Source organism: Leptonotus elevatus, chromosome 3 (assembly GCF_054856555.1).
Source record: "Leptonotus elevatus isolate MCC_2025b chromosome 3, RoL_Lele_1.0, whole genome shotgun sequence".
In the NCBI taxonomy this organism is placed as follows: domain Eukaryota; kingdom Metazoa; phylum Chordata; class Actinopteri; order Syngnathiformes; family Syngnathidae; genus Leptonotus; species Leptonotus elevatus.
Genome location: NC_141241.1, coordinates 13732746 through 13753020, shown reverse-complemented (window position 1 = coordinate 13753020; position 20275 = coordinate 13732746). Strand labels below are relative to the sequence as shown.

General features: G+C 37.1%; 1 protein-coding gene across 2 annotated transcripts in view; it reads right to left on the bottom strand.

The window, feature by feature from the left end:
- LOC147177030 (CUB and sushi domain-containing protein 1-like) overlaps positions 1–20275 on the bottom strand; it is a 383887-nt gene that overhangs the window by 118417 nt on the left and 245195 nt on the right. For both annotated transcript variants that reach the window (XM_086070543.1, XM_086070544.1), the window contains exons 13-21: positions 13051–13233; positions 12682–12867; positions 10446–10586; positions 9637–9758; positions 9434–9506; positions 8176–8314; positions 6564–6751; positions 6204–6392; positions 166–282 (exon numbers count right to left, since the gene is read on the bottom strand). In XM_086070543.1, coding sequence (XP_085926669.1) covers positions 166–282; positions 6204–6392; positions 6564–6751; positions 8176–8314; positions 9434–9506; positions 9637–9758; positions 10446–10586; positions 12682–12867; positions 13051–13233 — 1338 coding nt within the window. The remainder of the gene's footprint in view (positions 1–165; positions 283–6203; positions 6393–6563; positions 6752–8175; positions 8315–9433; positions 9507–9636; positions 9759–10445; positions 10587–12681; positions 12868–13050; positions 13234–20275) is intronic.

The following is a 20275-nucleotide window of genomic DNA, read 5'->3' as shown; positions in this document are numbered from 1 at the left end:
TTTTTCACCCGCTTCCTCACTGCCCTGGCCACCAGAGAATATAGTTTAAACCTAGTTTAAAGTCATCACAACTCGGCTAACTCAGTTAGCTAAAATAGCTAGCAACATGTTTTTAGCAACAACAGTGTGAGTGTGTAAAGGAAATGTTGTCTTTTGATCTCTTACCTTTACCATGAGACACCTCTATGGTCCAGGTGCAGTTCAGAGAATTGGGGTAGAAGTCAGGAAATCCCGGCGAAAGAATCGTGCCCATTTTCCCAAACACGTAGCCTCCACACAGAGCTATGGAAGAACAGGAGTTACGTTTAAAGCCTGGAACATTACAGTACGTAGCAGTATGTCCGGTCAGAATTTAAGGATAGATTCCCCAAAAGAAAATGTCAACTTATTGGACCACCATCAAGATACATATTAGATGTTGTTACATGTGCAAAACATATTATTGCTGAACCTTGGTGAACTGAAATGTGACGTTGTCATGACCACGCAAAGATGTAAAAATGCAGGCAGCAAGGACTAGATGTGCAATTGAGAGTATATTATTTACATTATTATTATTTTATATTTATGTATGGAGGAGCTGAATGGAAAGTTTGCGCCTTTCAGATTGCTCCAAGATGCAAACACGTTGCAGACAATAAACTGAATCAAACAGTTAATTGATTTTTTTGGAAGGTATAGGTAACAAAATAAAATAGATGCACATAAAGTTTGGTATTGCTGATTTTAATGAAGTCCGACACCTTGAAGCTATTATCTCGTCCATGTGTAAAGAGTTGCTGTGTTTCCCCTCCGGATCCATTTATTTATTCACTGTTTTGCTACTATCTACTCCCTTGTCACATTTCGATATAGTTGAGTTGCAATGATGAGCCAGACCTCTTTTCATTCTTTTCCCAACAAGCTGTGATAAACCGCCATCATGTTCATCACTCTCGTATCAGAATATAGCTTAAGCTAGGACATCGTGTGACTAAATGACCCTTGTTGAAAGAAACATTTGTGTGCAGACGTTATCTGCCGAGTGTGAAAGCGCATACTTAAGGGTTAGAAAAATATATTGGTGAAAGAGGAAGGGGATGGATTGTTAATGTATTTGTGTGAGGAGAAATAATAACAGAGTGGCAGAACCCCCCCCCCCCCCCCCAAACCAACAACGGCAACAAATAGTATGTTATTACATCCTTATTCCAAGTCTTTATTTCATATTCAAAGATAATGTTCATATATTACACTTTGATGGGTTTTCCTTTGCGGGTAAATGAGGTTATTAGGCTGTATGTTTACTGGCTATTATTTTCAAATACCAGGCATAATCCATGCCCTTTGTGCAAGTTAAATAGGATATCCAAAATATTAGCAACATGTACACCTCAAGATGTTAACATAGCAGCTTTCTGAATTGAGCAATATAATCCTGCAAAGGCAGAATGCTTAATACAGCTTTTGTCAAATAGCAAACACTAAGCTAGAAATAAATCTCTGTATTCACTTAATGGGGTCTTTGAGGACACTCATTCTACCATATTTGACCATATTTTGATTTCCAAAAAGAGGACACTCGTTTTGACTAATGAATGATGACATAACATCCTAAACCCAATGCTTTTTTTTGCCCCAAGATCTACTTTTTTTCTTCTTTTTTTCTTGGGAGTGGGGCGATCGATCCTCAATCTCTGATTTGGGAGCGTACCAGTGAGCTAAAACTTTGGGCCGCCAAAACAGCTTAGCACCGTATTCAAAAGCTCAGAAAGTGAAATACGTAAAGAGTTTATCTCATTTTTACATTTTTTACTCTACATGAATAATACCATGTACACACAAAATCCACCTTTTCCCCTCCCAACACCCCTCTTGATCGAGTCAACCACACGGTGCACTCCCATTTGTTACGAAAAGCATCAATCAACTTCAACACTTGCTAATTGGTCCCATGAAAAATGATGTAAACCAGGTATTTTCATGAATTTGGAACCCTCTCCACTTGGACAGGATGTAAAAAAAAAAAAAAGTAGACATGTTCGGGCAAAAGAGCACATTTGGTCACCCCAACCTATACAAGTTCCGAAGTTAACACAACAATCGCCAGCTAAACTCAGCACAACTCAGTCAACCATCAGCAAACATCAACAGCTGACATAGTAGCTAGCAACATGTTCCTGGCAGCAAAACAATAAAACCGTACAGGTGTGCCTGTGTGTATCCACCCAAGTGAAGTAGCATTGATGTAGATGAGCTATTTTTTGTCATTTTATGACATCTTAACTTCCTGCATTTATCTGGTGGGTAAATAAACTAAATGTATTCTATAATAGCTTTTAGCTTAGCTCACTACATTTTACAAGAAGCTTTCCCAACACTGTGTCATGTATTGGATCCCATTAAATTATGCACGTGCACATAATAAAGTGTATGGTATCTACAAATGGGATTATTTTGTAATTTGCATGCACTGCTTAGAGTATAGCTCAGGGAGACAGATTTCATTTCCTTCTTTCCAATCTATTTCTCAGTGGACTTTGCAATTTATTCACCAATGGTTCAGTGCCGAGTTGTGACATTCTGTTGTATCACAGCGCCTTAGCCAAATGAAGAGGCACTCAGAAAAAAACACCTATAAAATGCAATAATAATATAGTGAGGTGTCTCTATTACAGTTAATGGAGCATGTGTTGGTTCAGGCAGGGCACAAAGCAGACAAACTTGCAATCTCAGCTGGTCCAGCGCCAGCCCACTTCACCTGATCATTTAATTATTTCCTTCTAAGCACTGAATTAGCTCAGCTGATTCCCTTCCATCATGCACAAACGCTATCTTTAAAAACATTTTAAAAAATTTTTTGTCAAGTGTAAAGTGGTACTGACTGAACTATTACAGTATTTATTTTATTTGTTTTTTTGCCTTGGCTTGGATCTGAAGCAAAATACAATATGTCTTTGTATATTCTTAGTTATCTAAGAGTCCAATAGTTATTGAAGATGGAAGCCTTAATGTTGAGGAAACAGACCAGTGCCTACTGTTTGAATCCCATCACCCACTAAGCTAGTAGTGGTTGTCAGAACCCTCAACAACAGAGCAGAAAAAAAAAATCCCAACCACAGGGGAGACAGAAGGAGCAGACACACATCAAGGCAGCTCTAACTACCTGTGGGTATTCTAACTGGGCCTTAAACCCACCAGGACAAGAAGGGCAAATGCAACCTACCCTGGGGATATAAACAGGAGGTGGAATGTGGTGGTCCCTTATGTAGCTGGTTTGACGGATAAACTCGGAAGGATTTTCTCTGAACATGAAATACCGATGCACTTCAAACCCAGCAACACCCTGAGACAAAAGGTGGTTCACTCTAAGGACAGAACCCTTGGAGGCAGTGTTGTTTATTCAGTGTAGTGTAGCGAAGAGTGACGCAACCTTGACATTTAGGAGAAGTCATGTGGCCTTTCACATTCCAACAAGTCCTTCAACAATATTGGTCGTCTTACCATGAACCAAAATACGACCAAGTGTTACGTATTGTAGTTTAGCGACCTCTATCGGCCATGTTAAATAGCGAAGAAAATAGTCAAATGAACCATAAGTTCAGTTACTGGGACTCGAACCCGAGTTAACCAGCTGGTTGGTACCTAAGTGTTTTTTTAGTGTTTTTTTGTCACTGGGACAAGGTTGGGGTTAGTAATAGGCTTTCAGTGAGGTTGTAGTATGGACGTTACAAAACATGTAAACACAAAAACAATTACTGGCCAGTTAGCTCAGTCGGATAGACGCTCATCTTCCGACAAAACGGCCCTGGTTCGAGTCCCAGTAAATAAACTATTTTTTCTGCTATTTACATGGCTGACAGTGGTTGCTAAACTACAATACGTAACACTTGGTAATAATTTGGCACATTTCCAAACAACACATATAACAGAATGCTTTTCCTCAAGTAATCTTGGGGCCGCAGGCAACTATGTAAATAACAAACAAAGAAAACCCAAGTCAAATGTATTTTTTTTTTTAGATGGTTATTTCATTAAAAAAAAGAAGAAGAAAGAAATAGTACTTGGTCCACTTTTTAAAGCATCAATTTACTGCAGCTAATCACAAAGCGAAAACCACTGCTAAACAAACACAACAAAGATTTTTGGGAAGTGTGTGCTGATAACAAATAACAAAGACCAGCAGTCAAAACATGGTGGTGGTTGAATTATGGTCTGTGGCTGCCTCACTTGGATTGCGCAACAGGTCAATGACCCAAAAGATGCCAACAGTAAGCGGTGGAAATACGTACAATGCAGTAAGTAGAAGACGAGACTTGAATCTGATTGCAATTCTGTGCAATGACCATCAGAAGGCCATTCTTGCTTCAGTGTTGCTGAATTTTGCAATTCTGGAAGGATGAGTGGGCCAAAAACACTTAATTTCAGTTGCTGCTTTTTCACACAGGGTCCACTAGCTGTGAATAGTATTTTTTTGCTCCTTAATTAATAAAATCACTATTTAAAAACTGCATTTTATGTTTACATGGGTTATCTTTGTCTGATTGTGCGTGCATGTATGCTCTGATTCTTGCCCAGGCAGTTAGGATAGGCTCCATCCATTGTTGCTGTAACCGGTGAACGGGATAAGCAATGGTTGACAAAGTGATCGCCCACAAACCAGTGCGACATTATTGTAGAGCAGATTGCTGACCTCTCAGTGTTGACACGTTCATGCTGAGTGTTGCTTATTATATTGCAACATTGTTTAAAAATCATCAAGCATGCCTCAAGGTGTAGTTGTCTTCCGAAATGAAGAGGAAAGTAATACGGCTGAACTAAAGGGCCTACGAGTGGCCAAGCAGTAGTGCCTCTTGATCTGAATAATGTCTTTCAATATCCAACTTGGGCAAATGTTCATTTGCGGAGTACGGATGGGTGATGCTTAATTGCAATTGAAGAGAAAATACTGCAAAAACTTCTTAACATACTACAGTTGTTGGGAAAACAAAAACTGCTCAGGTAGTAGGTGTGTGATGATGTGGATTATTTGACTATTGTGAACACACACACACAAACAACTGGCACTGGTAGCTGCAGAAGGTGCCACTCTAAATGCAACCGTGGCCAACAAAAAATGCTGCTGTGGATCTGAGGACATTTACAGATATTACCTTTCTTTTAAACTGCACTGTTGAATAACTAAAGCAAAATGTCACTTTTAGTGGCAATCTTTTGGCTTTGTATTGAGACAGGCAGTTAAATTTGCACATCCAGAAGTCAAATTACACTAGAACTTCCAAAGTTCAACCATCAATTCGGTGGAAAAAAATGTGCCTTGAAACTAAATAAATAAATTAAATAAAATAGTAACAATTTTATATATATATATATATATATATATATATATTTATATATATATATATATATATATATATATATATATATATATATATATATATTTATATAGTCCTCAAGTCTTTTGAATTTTTTTATTTTGATATAATTTTGATATTTTTTTGCGATCAATGCAAAGAAGAGTATAAAGGGTATATGACAGTCACAGTTTTAGCTGCTAACTAATAAATGAACAATACATTACATGTGAGGTCTGGGATTTAGTCTCAGTGAATTAATTAGAGCAAAGAATAACATATCAAAAAAATCAACCATATAATCCCTTTTTTTAAATTTCCAGGCAAACATACAAACAAACTAAACATATCAGAATGTCTCAGCCACATAACTACAATTGCGCTCATAAGTTTTCATACCTTGGCAGAATTTATGAAACAATGGCAATTTGGGGGAAAATATGACTAATGACCGGATGGGGACCGCGTCATTATTTTCTTCATTGCTATGTTTTGTTTAATGATTGTTCTACTCTGAAACGCCTTTTGGTTCAATTTGAGTCCAATTACAAATGAATGTGTTTTGCACGATCGCTTGTGTTTTCTTTAAAAAAAAAAAAAAGATACACAACTTACAAATTACTATTCTAATTGCATAATTGCCCAAGTCACTTTAATGTACTAATGCAGTGTACTGTACTTTTCTTCTTTTCCAAAAATTCAAACCTGACAAAAAATATGCTTTTAGGCAAACAACATTCTGCCTACACTTATGAGCGCACGCAACTCTATATGAGAACGAGCCCCACCAAAAATCACATCAGCTATTTACTCAAGAAAGATTATCCCTGTGGAGGTTTCAAGGGGGCTAAAACCATGAAGGGTCCTCACCGTCGCAGCTGGGAAGAGCGTGACTCCACTGATGATTCTGCTCGCAAACGATGGGATCCTGATCACTCAGAGTATATCCTGGGTCGCATGTAAACGAGACACGAGAGCCAATGGGAAAGCTGCTGCCATGGCGACGGCCATTTACTGGAATGCCGGGGTCAAGGCAAGCGTCGGACTCCATTTTCACACCTGGAATTTATATTACACATGCATATTTATCACAGAGTCAAGAGGGTCTGAGCAAGCGTGGGTGTACATGACAAACGTGTCATTACCTACTCGTGACCACGAGACTTCAACACAACCTCAATATTTTTCAGTCTATGTCTACTAAATTGTATTTCCCCGGCCAATTCTTACTCTCATATCTGATGCTGAAGCCGGCCGCAGAACGACTGTTGTCAGTGGTGAACAACAGGAACAAGAAGTTGGAAGTGGAGATCAGGAAATGAGGTGCCTGGGTTCCGTGGTATTCGCCGATCAGGTGGGAGGAGGATAAGGGGCCGTCTCGGATCTCTAGTGTGTCATAGTTGACTTCTGTCTGGAACCTGGGCAGCCATACAAGAGTTAACCAGAAATTATGTATTTTCAATCAAATGCTTTTCATCAGAATATCAAACAGACATAAGGCTGGGTTCTTATAAATAAGCAACAGGTGACTACTTGTTTATATGTGACCACTTCCTGCCTGCTTATATTCCAGACCAAGAGACAATCCAACTTTTGAAACAGCTTTCTTGGACTCGAGTGGCCATGACTTCAGAAAGCTATCATTATGAAAGAGTAAACATTTTAAGGGTGGACTGTTATTTGAATGCAATTAGCAATTTGCTGGGATAGAAAACAATATAGCGGACTATCAAAAAACAATCTAAGATGACTTGAATATTTACATACACAATCAAATGCAAAGTTGTATCTGCAATACACATTTGCATAAACACAATCCACCACAAATGGAATGCCTTATAGGTTGAGGGTGATGTGGCCTTTATGTTTAAGTTCCAAAACAGATAGATTTCATCCATAGCAATTTCATGCCATGCTGCTTCTGCTTATGGCTCAATGCCATAAGGAAAAGTGAATCTCCAACATTAATCATTTACTGCACCACATACTACTTTTACATTTATCTGAGCATCTCATAGCACTTGATTAACTCATTCAAGTGGAAAAAAATGTCAAATAGAAATAGTTCAAATTAATTTTTTACGTCTATAGCCGTCAATGGCAGTGAATGAGTTCAATGAAAAGTGACTGCAATTCCCATAAAAATTGCATGTGAATGTTGAAAAAAAAAAGCTCAGGAATGCTGTCATGAAACCAAAATCTAAAGAGAAAAGATGACACACCACACAAGTAATATCATCATAGCATGCTCACAATAGATACTACATACTTTGCAAATATAGCCAATGAGGGGAAGAAATACGGTAATTAAGCATGATTATACTATGCGGATATAGAGTAAAGGAGCACAAAGAATATTAGCACCATCTGACTACTAGTATCTTACACAAAATCATATTTTCAATACTCAACTCAACTCTACTTAAACACAGACAATAACAAGATAAAAACAAAAAATAAAAAATCAAGACCAGTTTTCAAAGTTTGTTTTCAGTCTCAAAAGTCACTGCTATCATAAATGCTAATGCTGTCATAACCGACATCATGATGTTCTATTAACAGTAAGCTAAGACTAAATCATTAGCATCTCTGCTAGTTGCAGCCAGTAGTGTACTCACAAGTAATCCATAAATTCAACACAAAGGTTTATTGACATTTAAATAATCAATCATTATGACCATATTGTATGGAATTGCTCTCTTAAATGTTGTCACATTTATACTACCCTGCAAGTGCAAGAGAATATTAGTGTTATACAATATCACGAGCTGTTCATTGCTGCTCATCTGATTTAGTGGCACACCAGAGAAAAGATGCCTGTGACTTAAAAATAAAATTGCACCTGTCAAAGTGTATCTTCACAGCGTGATCCGCTTGCGCTTCAATCACCCACTGGCAGTTGAGAGAATCTTTATAGAAGGAAGGCCAACCAGGAGAGAGAATAACTCCGGTAGGAGCAGTAAGATGGCCTCCACATGGAGCTACAGTGACAAGAAGTAGCACAGACGGGGGAAAAAAGAAAATCATCCTCCTTTGATTGATTTGGTCTCTTGTGGTACCCAACTTCTACAAAGCTATCATTTGATTTAACTCCTTTCAAATTGTTTATATTGCAGGTATTCAAATTAATCAATAATTGTGATCTGAGTTGTACACATTCAACAATACAGCCCAAATAATTACAGCTTGATTTTTGGTGAGGAAATCAATATAATTTTCATCCTACATTTTGATAGAATGGCTTCTCTTTTTCCCTCCCTCTCCCTCTCCCTCTCTCAAATCCAGTCAAACTTCCTGTTAACTAAAAAAGTAAACTAATGAATAAAGTATTTTATGTATTATTTAATACTATTGGCACACTGTCAAGTTAACCTGCTTTAATGTTTTGATTACCTTTAATTAACACACAATTGTAGGAGAAACAGATTAATAAGAAGGCTACCCTTATAGAAGTGGTGATAAATGAGTTTGATAAAAATGCTATCAAGCATGGCCAACAGCAAAAGTCTGTGACTTCTGTAACAAACTGTGAGCTTACTTACATCAAGCCCAAATGCTTTGCTTTATAAGTAGGATCACCTCATTAAGGCTCCCTTTCATACATGTACTGAAATTGTGAATGATAGATCCTCGAAGTGAACAAAAAATAAAATATATAACTTGTGAGCCTACACTTTGTTAAACTCTTCATTAAAGATAATTAGCAATGTTAATAATTTATTTATATATTGTACTATTTATAAACCTTGAGGAGGAGGACACTTTTTTCAAAGTGGTACCAACATCCTGTAATATGTTACACAATTCTAACATCCAATTAGAATAAAAATAAATGGCCTTTCCTTCTTGTCCAATTCAAATGCTGCATAATATTCTTTCCCCCACTGTGTATTTAATGAGTTAGAAACTCTCTTTGTTATTATTGTGGTTGACACAAACTTAATTTAAGACAGATATATAGAGGACTTTTGCTACATTCACTGCATTACTACTATTACTTACACTTTTGACCTACGCTATCTGTTCATCGAATCTACGCTGTGAGCGCATAAGGAAAACATACCCCCCCCATAGCAAAAAAACAGAAGGAGTGTGTTTACCTTCACAGCGAGGCATAGCCGCAGACCAAACAACATTTCCGTCTTGAATGATGCAGGTGACCTGATCCGACCCCTGTACATTTCATTTTTGTCAGATTTAAAAAGGCTTTCCGCTTGGATACATTCATACAAAAGTCATTCTAGTCTTTTACTGGATTTTTTGAAATTGCCGTTTTCAAATGTAACATTTGAATATGAATTACCTGCGTCCTAATGAATCCTTGGTCACACCGGAAGGCTACAGAGCTGCCAAGCTGAAACTGGTCTCCATACCTCTGCCCGTTGACAGGAACACCAGGATCGTGGCACTCATTCTGGCCAAATGCTTCAAGGAAACACAATTAGAAACAAGTTTATATTTTAGAGATAAAGTATGATATTTTTATATAAATATTAGCATTTTCACATTATTAACTGTCAAATAAGTGCCTCGTGGTGGTAGGTAACTAACTAACTAACTAAATACATAAATAATAAAGAATATATGATCTTTGCATGTATTGTTCCTGCTATCTATGGATACTGCTAGCAGTTTGAATAATTCAGGAAAAGGTTATATTTTTTATTTTTCAATTCTGTGCATGTAACGCCGTCACGGAGTCAGTTTCCTACTGCTCCTTTGTTGACGTTCCGCCTTCACATCCTGTGTTGTTTTTTTTGTCTCTCATCAGTTACTGTTCACCTGCTCCTGATCTTTGCCTGCTGTATTGGAAATTTCTGGAGTTGTCAACGTTGGAGCAGAATGTTTTTCTTCCTCTGCTGCCTGTCAACTTCAGTGAAATCTTTGTTTAGCTTAACTCCTGCCTCCATATTGTCTTTCTGCGTTTGGGTCCTTTGTCTGATAGCGTGACAGATGCTACAAAAATATTTCTATTCGATAAGGATGCTGAATGCAAAACGTACTGCAAGCAGAAGGGCAAATCAAAAACATCGGAGAACTGACAGTATTATGGTCAGAATTATGACGTGTCTCGGATCAAACGAGAGGCATGAAGATAGATAATGCATGTACTTGTATAGCTGATATTGAAGCCTTTCCCAGTATTGGAGTGATCCGACTGAAATTCCAGTCTCATTATGTGTCCGTGTGAAGCGATCTGGGATGGTACATCCTTTCCAGAAAATGTTCCAAATGTGGTCGGCTCAGACAGACCTGAAAGGAAACAAACATTAAATATTATTTATGCTATTTAATGTCTATACATACACATTGTTTTATTATGTTTCAGTTGTGAGGTAAGAAAACAAAACAAAACAAAAACATATCCATTTTAAATATGCATTTTCAGGAGATCAAGCACAAGATATCCAAAACACTCTAGCCACAAGCAAATGATTAATAAAGACTTCAACCCTGGCAATGATTAAAAATGACAGTATTTTGACGGCAAAGGACTCAAAGTTGATACTCCCAATGTGACACTACAGCATCTTAACTCTTTTATCCCTTTGAACTCTGGTGACTCATCGAGGGACCTGAGGCATCATGCACCAGGCAGACGTCACTGATTCATACAGCACGTCGGAGAGCTGATAAACGGGTTCTGCAGAAGCAGCTTTTGATTGCACCTGACTAACAATAAAGGGATCATGATGCCCTCATCATTCCAGCTATTTTACACAAATGTGTCTTCTGATATTAATTCCGGCAAAATCCGGTCTCCATGACAGAACGTCTGATTCAAAGTATTGATCATATTGTTGGAGACCTGTGACGCATAATGCTCCTATAGCTCTTCTCGGAATGACTGTATCCCTATTTCATTAAGTAGAACATAGTGCACATCTTCCGTGGGCATGTACGAATGTCTGTGCAAAGTAGCTTCATTTCTGTCAGAGATGAGGTGGAATCACAGCATATGATATTTTTCTATGATTCTATCAAATGGAAGCTGCTCAAGGGGCTGGTTGTCATACAGCAACATGTTTATGAGGGGAGATTGGGTTAGGGGTCGTCAGGTGCTCCAATGAAACCCAAAAGAGAAATCATTATTGTGGGCAGGATTGTGCTCAAATTTCGACTCTTTCCAACTGATGTTGCCCTATTCATACACAAACACCATGTCGAGAACAGATGTATGGTCCTGTATATACAGTAATAATGATAATCATCATCATCATTTATTCTTCAAGCTATGAACTCTAAAAATGGAAGGCAGATCAATTAACATAGCATAAAATATGTAAACTGAAAGTTTTGTAGTTCAACATTCATTCAACATTATTCATTATATGTTTCCATGACATTCAAATTAGTCTTGGAAATGAATTTATTGATTGTACAAATGGCCTTTTCGCTGTGATCATTGCTTCAGTAATGCATTCACACTTAAATTAACTACAATAACTGAAAAGCAATTTGACTTAAAGGCTGTGAGTTGCTGTATAAATGTTTTTTTTTTGTAATAAGTGAGGAAACTATAATTTATTGGGGGGAAAAAAACCCTTACGAACAATTAATCACACTTAATTTTTAAAATCAACAATTAATACAATCTTAGTGGAGAAATAGCTCCTTTGATAATTTTCATATTATATGATTTGAGTATTATATGATGATTGTTCCTGACGGTCATTTGAATGCAACATATGTCTAATAAAATTGGGATGCAGATAAATCCCGTGTTTCCATAGTGTGTACGTATACATTTACCATACAGCAAAAACAGCAACTTTTCCTGATTGATATGAGATGAAGCCAACTGGAATACTTTGAAACTTTAATTTCAGTTTACCCTGCGCAACAGTCCTATTTGCCCTGCAATTTTCAAAAACATTGTCAGAGAGATCAAATTCTTTGCAGAGACACGTTTATAGCCAGTCAATTAAACACAATTTTTCTGTAATGAACAACCAGTCACAAGGCACCTCAACTTGATTCCGTTTCAGTCGCTAAACTTTAATACAACAGCAATGCAACAATGTTCAAGTTATGCTGAGTTCTGAGCATAATGCAAATGTGTTAATAATGAAACAATTCAAATAAAATAATAAAATGATCATGTAATTTTTCAGCCAACTATTTCTTAATTAAACATGAAACTGTAAAAAAAACTATTATTAACCAATAGTAATTAAACAATGAAAAAAGATCCGATTATTTTCATCTAATATGTTTCAACATACAATTTTCATTGCTTTCATCATATTCTACTTGAATAATAGTATTAATTGACTGTGAGGCCTCCATTTGAAATTCCTGCTATAGTCACCAATATGGTTAATTGCCTGATAAGTGTGCTCCTCACCTTCGTCTTTGACCACCAACCAGTCAAACTGTGGCTCCAGGTCAAAGTCAGAGAAGAGCAAGTGAATGCGGCTCCCTGGTTCCGAAATGATCAGCCATACACAGTTGAGATTGTTCCCGTATTCCTCCGGATAGTTTGGGGACAGCACTGTTCCTGATGGGGCCGTGAAGTTGAAGAAACAAGAGACTGCGAGGATAAAGGACAATAGGAAAGAAATGAGGTTATATAAAAAGGTAATTAAGTGAGAATACAGACAGAGACGAAAGGGAATGCAAAGCGGAAAAAAGGAAAAGAAAACTTAATTAATTAGTTTTTGGGGAGGAAAATAGAGCAGAAAAGCAATTTAAAAGATAACACATGAGTACTTACAGATGCAACTGGGTTTATTACCAGACCACTGGTTATTATGCTGGCATGTAATGCTCCTCTCGCCAACTAATTCAAAGGCAGACTGGCAAAAGAAGGTCAGTACATCCCCGTGTTGAAATCCATCGCCGCTACGACGACCAAACGCTGGCACGCCAGGATCACCGCAGCCTCCTCGTTCGATCTCTGCGTCACACAGAGATAAAGATAGGCCTGCTAATTACAGTTAAGGTACGACACAGCTGCACTCCAGGTGAGTTTACAAAAAAACAGTAAACAACTATGACAATATAAATGAAGTGCAACAAAAGCTTACAGAACTGTCCACCCATTCATTTTCTACACGGCATATCCTCATTAAGGTCAATGCTGAGCTGGAGCCTATCCCATTTGACACACCTTGCATTGGCTGCCAACCAATCACAGGACAATTTAATAACTTATATAGTTTGAAAATAAAAGGACAGCCTGCTTGACTGTAAACATAATAATCAGGACCTGAATTAATTGAGTAACGTACGGCCAGTCAGAATTCTGAGATTAAAGTCAGAATCCTGCCAACCTTCTTTTTTCTCTTCACTGGCCCTAATCATCTTCCGTCGTAATGAAAAAAGAGCTCTTGTGGTATCATAAAAAAAAAATAGATTAGACTATTTAGCAAAACATGACAGGAGAAAATAATAGTTTATAGTAGTATTTTACATTTGAAAACGGCAATTTCAAGAAAATGTTAACCGAAAAAAAACATTAATATGATTTTAACTGATTAAACTGTTTCATTGCAACTCATTAGATGTGCAGGATATCTACCATTATGTACAATACGTACTATGAAGAAATGTATCAGTTAATTAGTCATACAATACATACAATCATAGTTCAAATCCAAACAAAGGTGCATAACCAAGCCATTTAATTTCCATGTGGTACAGTCAGCTTGCATTAGGGCCAAGTGGAGTAGTGAACCAGATGGAGCTGCAATGTGACACAGTTAATCACCCACTTTATAATTCACCACCGCCTATGTGACTAGAGTAAAACAGAATCCCTTTGCGTGTTGTGATTTTTAAATTAGGCATGTTTTTGAAACCTTTGGAATCAAATAAGATAAAGAGAGAGAGAGAGAGAGAGAGAGAGAGAGATAGGGGGGGCATACTTTACAGTACTTCATCATCTTTAAAAAGGTCAACAGAGGTGCTTCGGAGATTTGGATGACAACATGTCCTCTCTCCCCCCTGTGGAGATGTTCTAAACAAGTCAGACTTGTTGGAGGAGAGCCAACATATCCTGCAAGGTTTTCTGTCCAGACATAGATGAGAGAATGATGCACTTGCTATTTTGCTTAGATTATGCCAGTGTGATCTGGAGACAACTTAATGTACATTTAAATCTCTCCATAACAGTCTGTTGCCCCTGGAAGTGATCAGTGATCAGCAATGATGTCAATGAGTTGAAAGATCATCACTAGAGTGCAAATAATAGACCATAAATATACACAACATTTGACAATACATATCCAAAAAATTATTAGGGTTCTTGATGTGGACATGAATGTTTTTATAGATAATATGAGACACCAGAGACAAGAATGTCACTTACAATTTTGGCCAAAAAGATAAAGTCTTTCTCTCTGCTCTCGAATGCTGTGGGTGTGTCCATTAGATGCACTGAAACCACACCCCACTCAACACTCAATCAAATAGGGCAGTTAACCAGTACTTCAATAAGAGAAAACGGATACCAGAATGTAATCTAATATCTACACGTTACGCTGTGTGAGCCATGAAAATATATCTATTTAAAGTCTCTGGTGGCTGAAATAAAATCCTATTCACATCTGACAATGAGGCGCTCTAAAGTGATGACACCAGCCAAAAAACCCAGATCCAAATTCACGGATCTCATGTCAAACTACCCACTATTCTCTTTTGTCTTTCTCTACTTGACCTGCATGTATTCATGGCGTACAATGAGGCGCTCTAAAGCAGACAGGTCAGCGGACGATCTGAAGGAATCATGCATTTTTGGGTTGTAGGTATTGCTAACTAGTGAACTGCACATTGCCATTGTGCCTACAATGATGCCAACTTGGCCACTTTCTCGCTAAATCTGGCAACTTTCCAAAGCCTCTTGAAGACTTTTTTTTGTTGTCAAAAGTTACTAGCGACAAATCTAGCGACTTTTTCTGTTGTTCTGGAATCTCTGCACATAACAGCCTTTTTGATTAAATTTGAGATTCTAGCATGTAACAATAGAGGGCAAGATTGATTTATATAATGTGTATTTCAAAGGAAGAAAAAGAACGGATAAAAGTTTATTTGTAGTTCTAAACATATTTAGGGTGGTTTTTTTTAACTCACTTTTTGCCTCTCCCACAACATTATTCCTCTCTCCTACAGCGTCGATTACAATTACATCAAATTGCCATGCAAATTAGGTGGTGACGCCATTTAGTGACTTCTAGCGACTTTTAGGACAGCTAATAGCTCGTTTCCCTACTGGGGAATTGGGAACACTGTGTGCATGATAACCGCTCAATTTCTTATAAAGGGGGCGACGCAGCGAGGAACAAGGTGCCCCATTTTCGCCGCAGCCAAAATATCATGAAACCTGAAATGGTTAAAAATAGTTTAACTCTATCAGTTACAATTGAGTAATATATATTTCTCAGGCTTTGTACATTTTCAGCAATTACTTTCAAACATGAACATGTACTTACAAATAAATCTATGAAATTGACTGCGCAGGTTTTTTGCATAAAAAATACATGCTAATATGAGCATCATGATTTGACATTTGTCCCCAGTGAACTCTAGATTGTCTTAAATGTGCTGATGCGGAACAATAACCATAACATTTTTTGACTGTGGATTTTTATTCTGACAGAAGTTGGAAGTTTGAAGATGTTTGTAAGTTGACATTTGCTGAAGTACATTATGATGACATTCTGTGTAATACAAGTATTTGTGTGTCCTGGTATGACTGAAAAAATTAGACACTGTCTCCTCAGCTAATGTCCTATATATGGAAATTGAGGCCCCGCTCCTCAAATTTAAGCAAAAGCTACTTTCCTTAGAAGCAAGCTGACAGCATCCCTGATTGGCCTGTCAACAGCATGACAAAAACACTGCAGGGGACACCAGCAGCCAAGCTAATATGGCGATGTCAAGTCAGAGAAAATGGTCCGATTTTCACGTGGGGGTGTGTGTGTGTGTGTGTGTGCACTGCAGAGCTAATGAATATGATAGAACCTGTTAGAGTTGCATTCTAATGTGTTTTCTCTCTCAGCTAAAATGTCTTCTGGGACGTTGAGGAGCAATTTAGCTTTAATTGTGGAAGGCGAAACAATAAGTGGCGGCATGCTCCTTTAACTAACAGGATGATGTTTATGACAGGCAATAAAATATGCCCGTGTCCTATAAACACACATTCACATGTTATCACACTGTTTCCTTCTTGAATGTTACTTCTCTTGTCACGTTTCAAACAGCCGCCGTCCCTCAATTGGATCAATACGCTGTGCTTTGCTGGTGACAATAGCGCATTAGCATGGCTGCAGTTGGTCTCACATTCCATGACTTTGGCGACTTTTTTCCATTCCGCCCTTCCTTAATTGGAAAGGTTTTTAATCAACAGAAATGTTACAGATATTTTTTAGCATTAGAATGTGACATTCTGCCAGCTGTCCGTCCACTGGTAACACATGCTCCACCATGCTCCTGGATTAGCTTTGGGCAAATACACCTCAAGGTCAGGTGAGTTGGAGCAAAAGAGCGTGAGAGAGAGAGCAAGCGAGTGAGTGAGAGGGAGAGAGCGAGAGTCGAAATTGTCTAGTTCACTCCTTACCTAACATTTGTTTCTTTGTCAAATCTCAATTCATATGCCTTCTTTATTTTATACTTTTCATTCTGTTTTTTTTTTTTTTTTTTTTAATATGAAATGATCTGAATAAGAAAGGAAATATAACAGTAAAGGACATATATAGGAAATACAACACCAAAGGAATACTATGGTTGATTAATTCCAATGCTATGCAGGAAGAAAATGGCTGGTTTGAGAAGGTTTATTGCTGGTTACAACAACTTTGTTTGCTTTACTGCCACTTAGACATTAGTTGTTTTTGATCATTACTCAATAGGGAATCTCTTTAAGTCAGCAGTCAGTGCTTGTGTTTATGTATTTAATCACATGGTAGCTCTAGTGATTTCCAACCAGGGCACCCCAGTGTGTCTGGGCTGCTGCAGGAAATCCTCCAAATTTAATTAATGTGTCAGAAAATTATTATTTAAAAATTACAGATATATCTTTGTGCATGTATTTATACTGACATTGTAGTGAAAGACAGACTAATTAAATGTCATTACATGGCAGATGGTTCAATCAACCTTTTACAGTTCAACTGTTAACATTCATACAACAGAACAAGTCATGCTTCTTGCAAATATATAAACTTTGTGTTCAATTAAGCACGCCCAAATTTTACACTAATCTTTTTTTTTTTTAACCATTCAAATGTGAACTTTTTGTGAAACTTTTTTTTCTAATGTAAAATGGATGACTTAGCTGAGTAAAGGTTAGAAAACACTGCGGTCGAGGCAAAACTAATTGAAACTGTCTATTTGGAATTTCATGAATCTCTCCTACCTAACATACTCCATCTAAGTAAACTGATTTATTTATTTGTTGTATCGTGCAGTTTGTTTTTAACCAAAACAATTGTAATGCAGTTAGTGACCTTAACTTAAGTTACATCTACACAATATTATGAAATAAAATTCAAAAGCTTCGAAAAACAAACAAACAAAAAAATCTTTACCTTGTTGGAGGTACTGAACTCCACCACTTCCCTATGTGCATTCATCAAACCCTTCTTTATGGAAACATTTAACAAAACGTTTTTTTGTTGTTTTTTTCCCCCTCAAATTCAAGACAAAGATATAGGATTTATTGTTAAACAAAATCAACAGAGAGAGTAGCCTTTTAATTAAATTTGGCTTGCATTCAGAAACTCAGCTGTTTTCTTAAGCTGTAACCAGCTGCCGCAGCTACAACAAGAGCAGCAAAGACCCCAGAATTGAACCCTGTGGAACACCATACGTTCTGTTATACATGTCAATTCATAATGCACATATTCGTCCAACCACTTTCTTTATTTGCTCGACACAGTTAGTATGAAGGGATTACACATTCACAGAAATAATTCAAGGCTAATTTAAGATTTTACGTAATTTTTTACATGGCAAATTCCCATTCATTCATTCATTCATTCATTTTTTTTTTTGATAATTTGAACACAAACCTGATATGATACATATTTATTAGTCTAATAAAGTCTATTTGTTTGAAATGCATAATCCTCAGGTATCAATAAAGTACAATTGCTTGTTTTAATTTTTACATTTTTGGGATGTCTGCATTCAGTTTCATCCCAAATTTTGTATTAAAAATGTTTTTCACATAGCAGTATGTTTATCGTGTATAGGTAACCTGATTATTATGCAATTAAAACAATATACTATATATATATATATATATATATATATATATATATATATATATATATATATATATATATATATATATATAAGTATTTTAAACAAATACTCCCATTATTATTATTTTATAATAATTACCTTTATTAATAATAAATACATAAATGTGAGGATTATGCATTTCAAATAAATAGGCTTTATTAGACTAATGTGTATCATATAAGGTTTATTTGGTAGGTTTGTGTTAAAATTATCTTAAAAAAAAGAAAAGTAAATGGGAATTTGTCCTGTAAAAAAATACATAATTCTTAAGTTAGGCTTGAAATATTAATGTGAGTGCAATAATAAAGAAACTTACACATTGTACCATCACAACAGCCACAAGTCGACTACTGAGCGGCAAGCACACCAACTCCCCTGCAATGTAGCGTGATCACCTGCAGCCAATGATGGCCAAGCGGGATATATCATCATGAATCGTTTGAATCAGATGTGCGTCTTGACCTTCACCGAACCCCTGGTGTTTGATCGAACCCAGGTTAACAACTGCTGTCATAAACTGTCCAGTGAGCGTTTCTTAATAAAGCTTTTTAAATAAAAGTTTAAGGTAAAGCATACATTAAAATATGCTTAATGATCACAAAGAAAGTGCATGCATTCCTTCAGACAAATACATGCACTGCTTACTTTTCAGTACTTTGATCAGTCAAAAAAAAGAAAATACATCATTTACATTGATGCAGCCTTCGCAGCCAATTGCCTTCAGCCTGGAAAGTTGGCAGTCACAGTTTACTGAAAGCCTCACTTACTGTAATGTGCTGTGTTTCTTTACAATGTTAACATGGTCTCTCTCTGTCTCTCTGCACACAAACCTACAAACTTTCAAATTTTCCAAGGCGTATAAGGTTATTCAGCAGCACACATGCTGCAAACAGGCTAAAAATATACACCCACTTGCAGGGCTGAATAACTCTCTCAGGGTGTTACACGGCTCTGGGTCCTTAAAAGGATGACATTATAGGATGTGACAGCATGGCGGTGACACAACAAGCACACCAAAAGCCAATTGTTTAGCTCTCCTGAAGAAAAATGGAGGCTGCAAGAATATCTAGAAATCTTAAGTTGCATCTAGTGACTTTGCTTCGCTTCTCCTTTCATGTTTTTGCTTGTAAATTTGCGAAGTAAACATTGACTTTGTCCTGTCTGTCAACAGTAAAACAAAAGTGCGACATCAAAGTTTTCACCCGGCTGTGACTAGAGAGCAGACTTCATTGCTCTTCTTGAAAACCTAAAATATTGAGAGAGAGGCGAGCTGCTCTTGGTTGTGACTCGGCTGTTTTCAACTTGGCAGTCAGATTATAAAATAGTCCGCCAAACCATTTTTTTCTGAAATATAATTTGAAAGAGTCTAAAAAAAGGGAAGGCAATTCCAACAGAAAATGTTTCACTTGATAGATCGGGGATCAATCAAATCAATAAATAAGACACAACTGCGGTTAATAGAACATCCATACTCATCTCTTCAGATGCCACCTTAAAATGTCCGATTTTTACTTTGCACATACCTTAACAACGCTTTGGTAGTTGGTTCAAACATGCTTACCAGTTTAGCTATAATATTGTTTGGCTAAAGCTATGGACGCTAACCCCTACCATGGCCAACATCTACCAGCTGATAAATCACTCCAGGAGACCATCATTCTGCTTCATTGTTGTTGTTAGCATGTCTGGTTCCA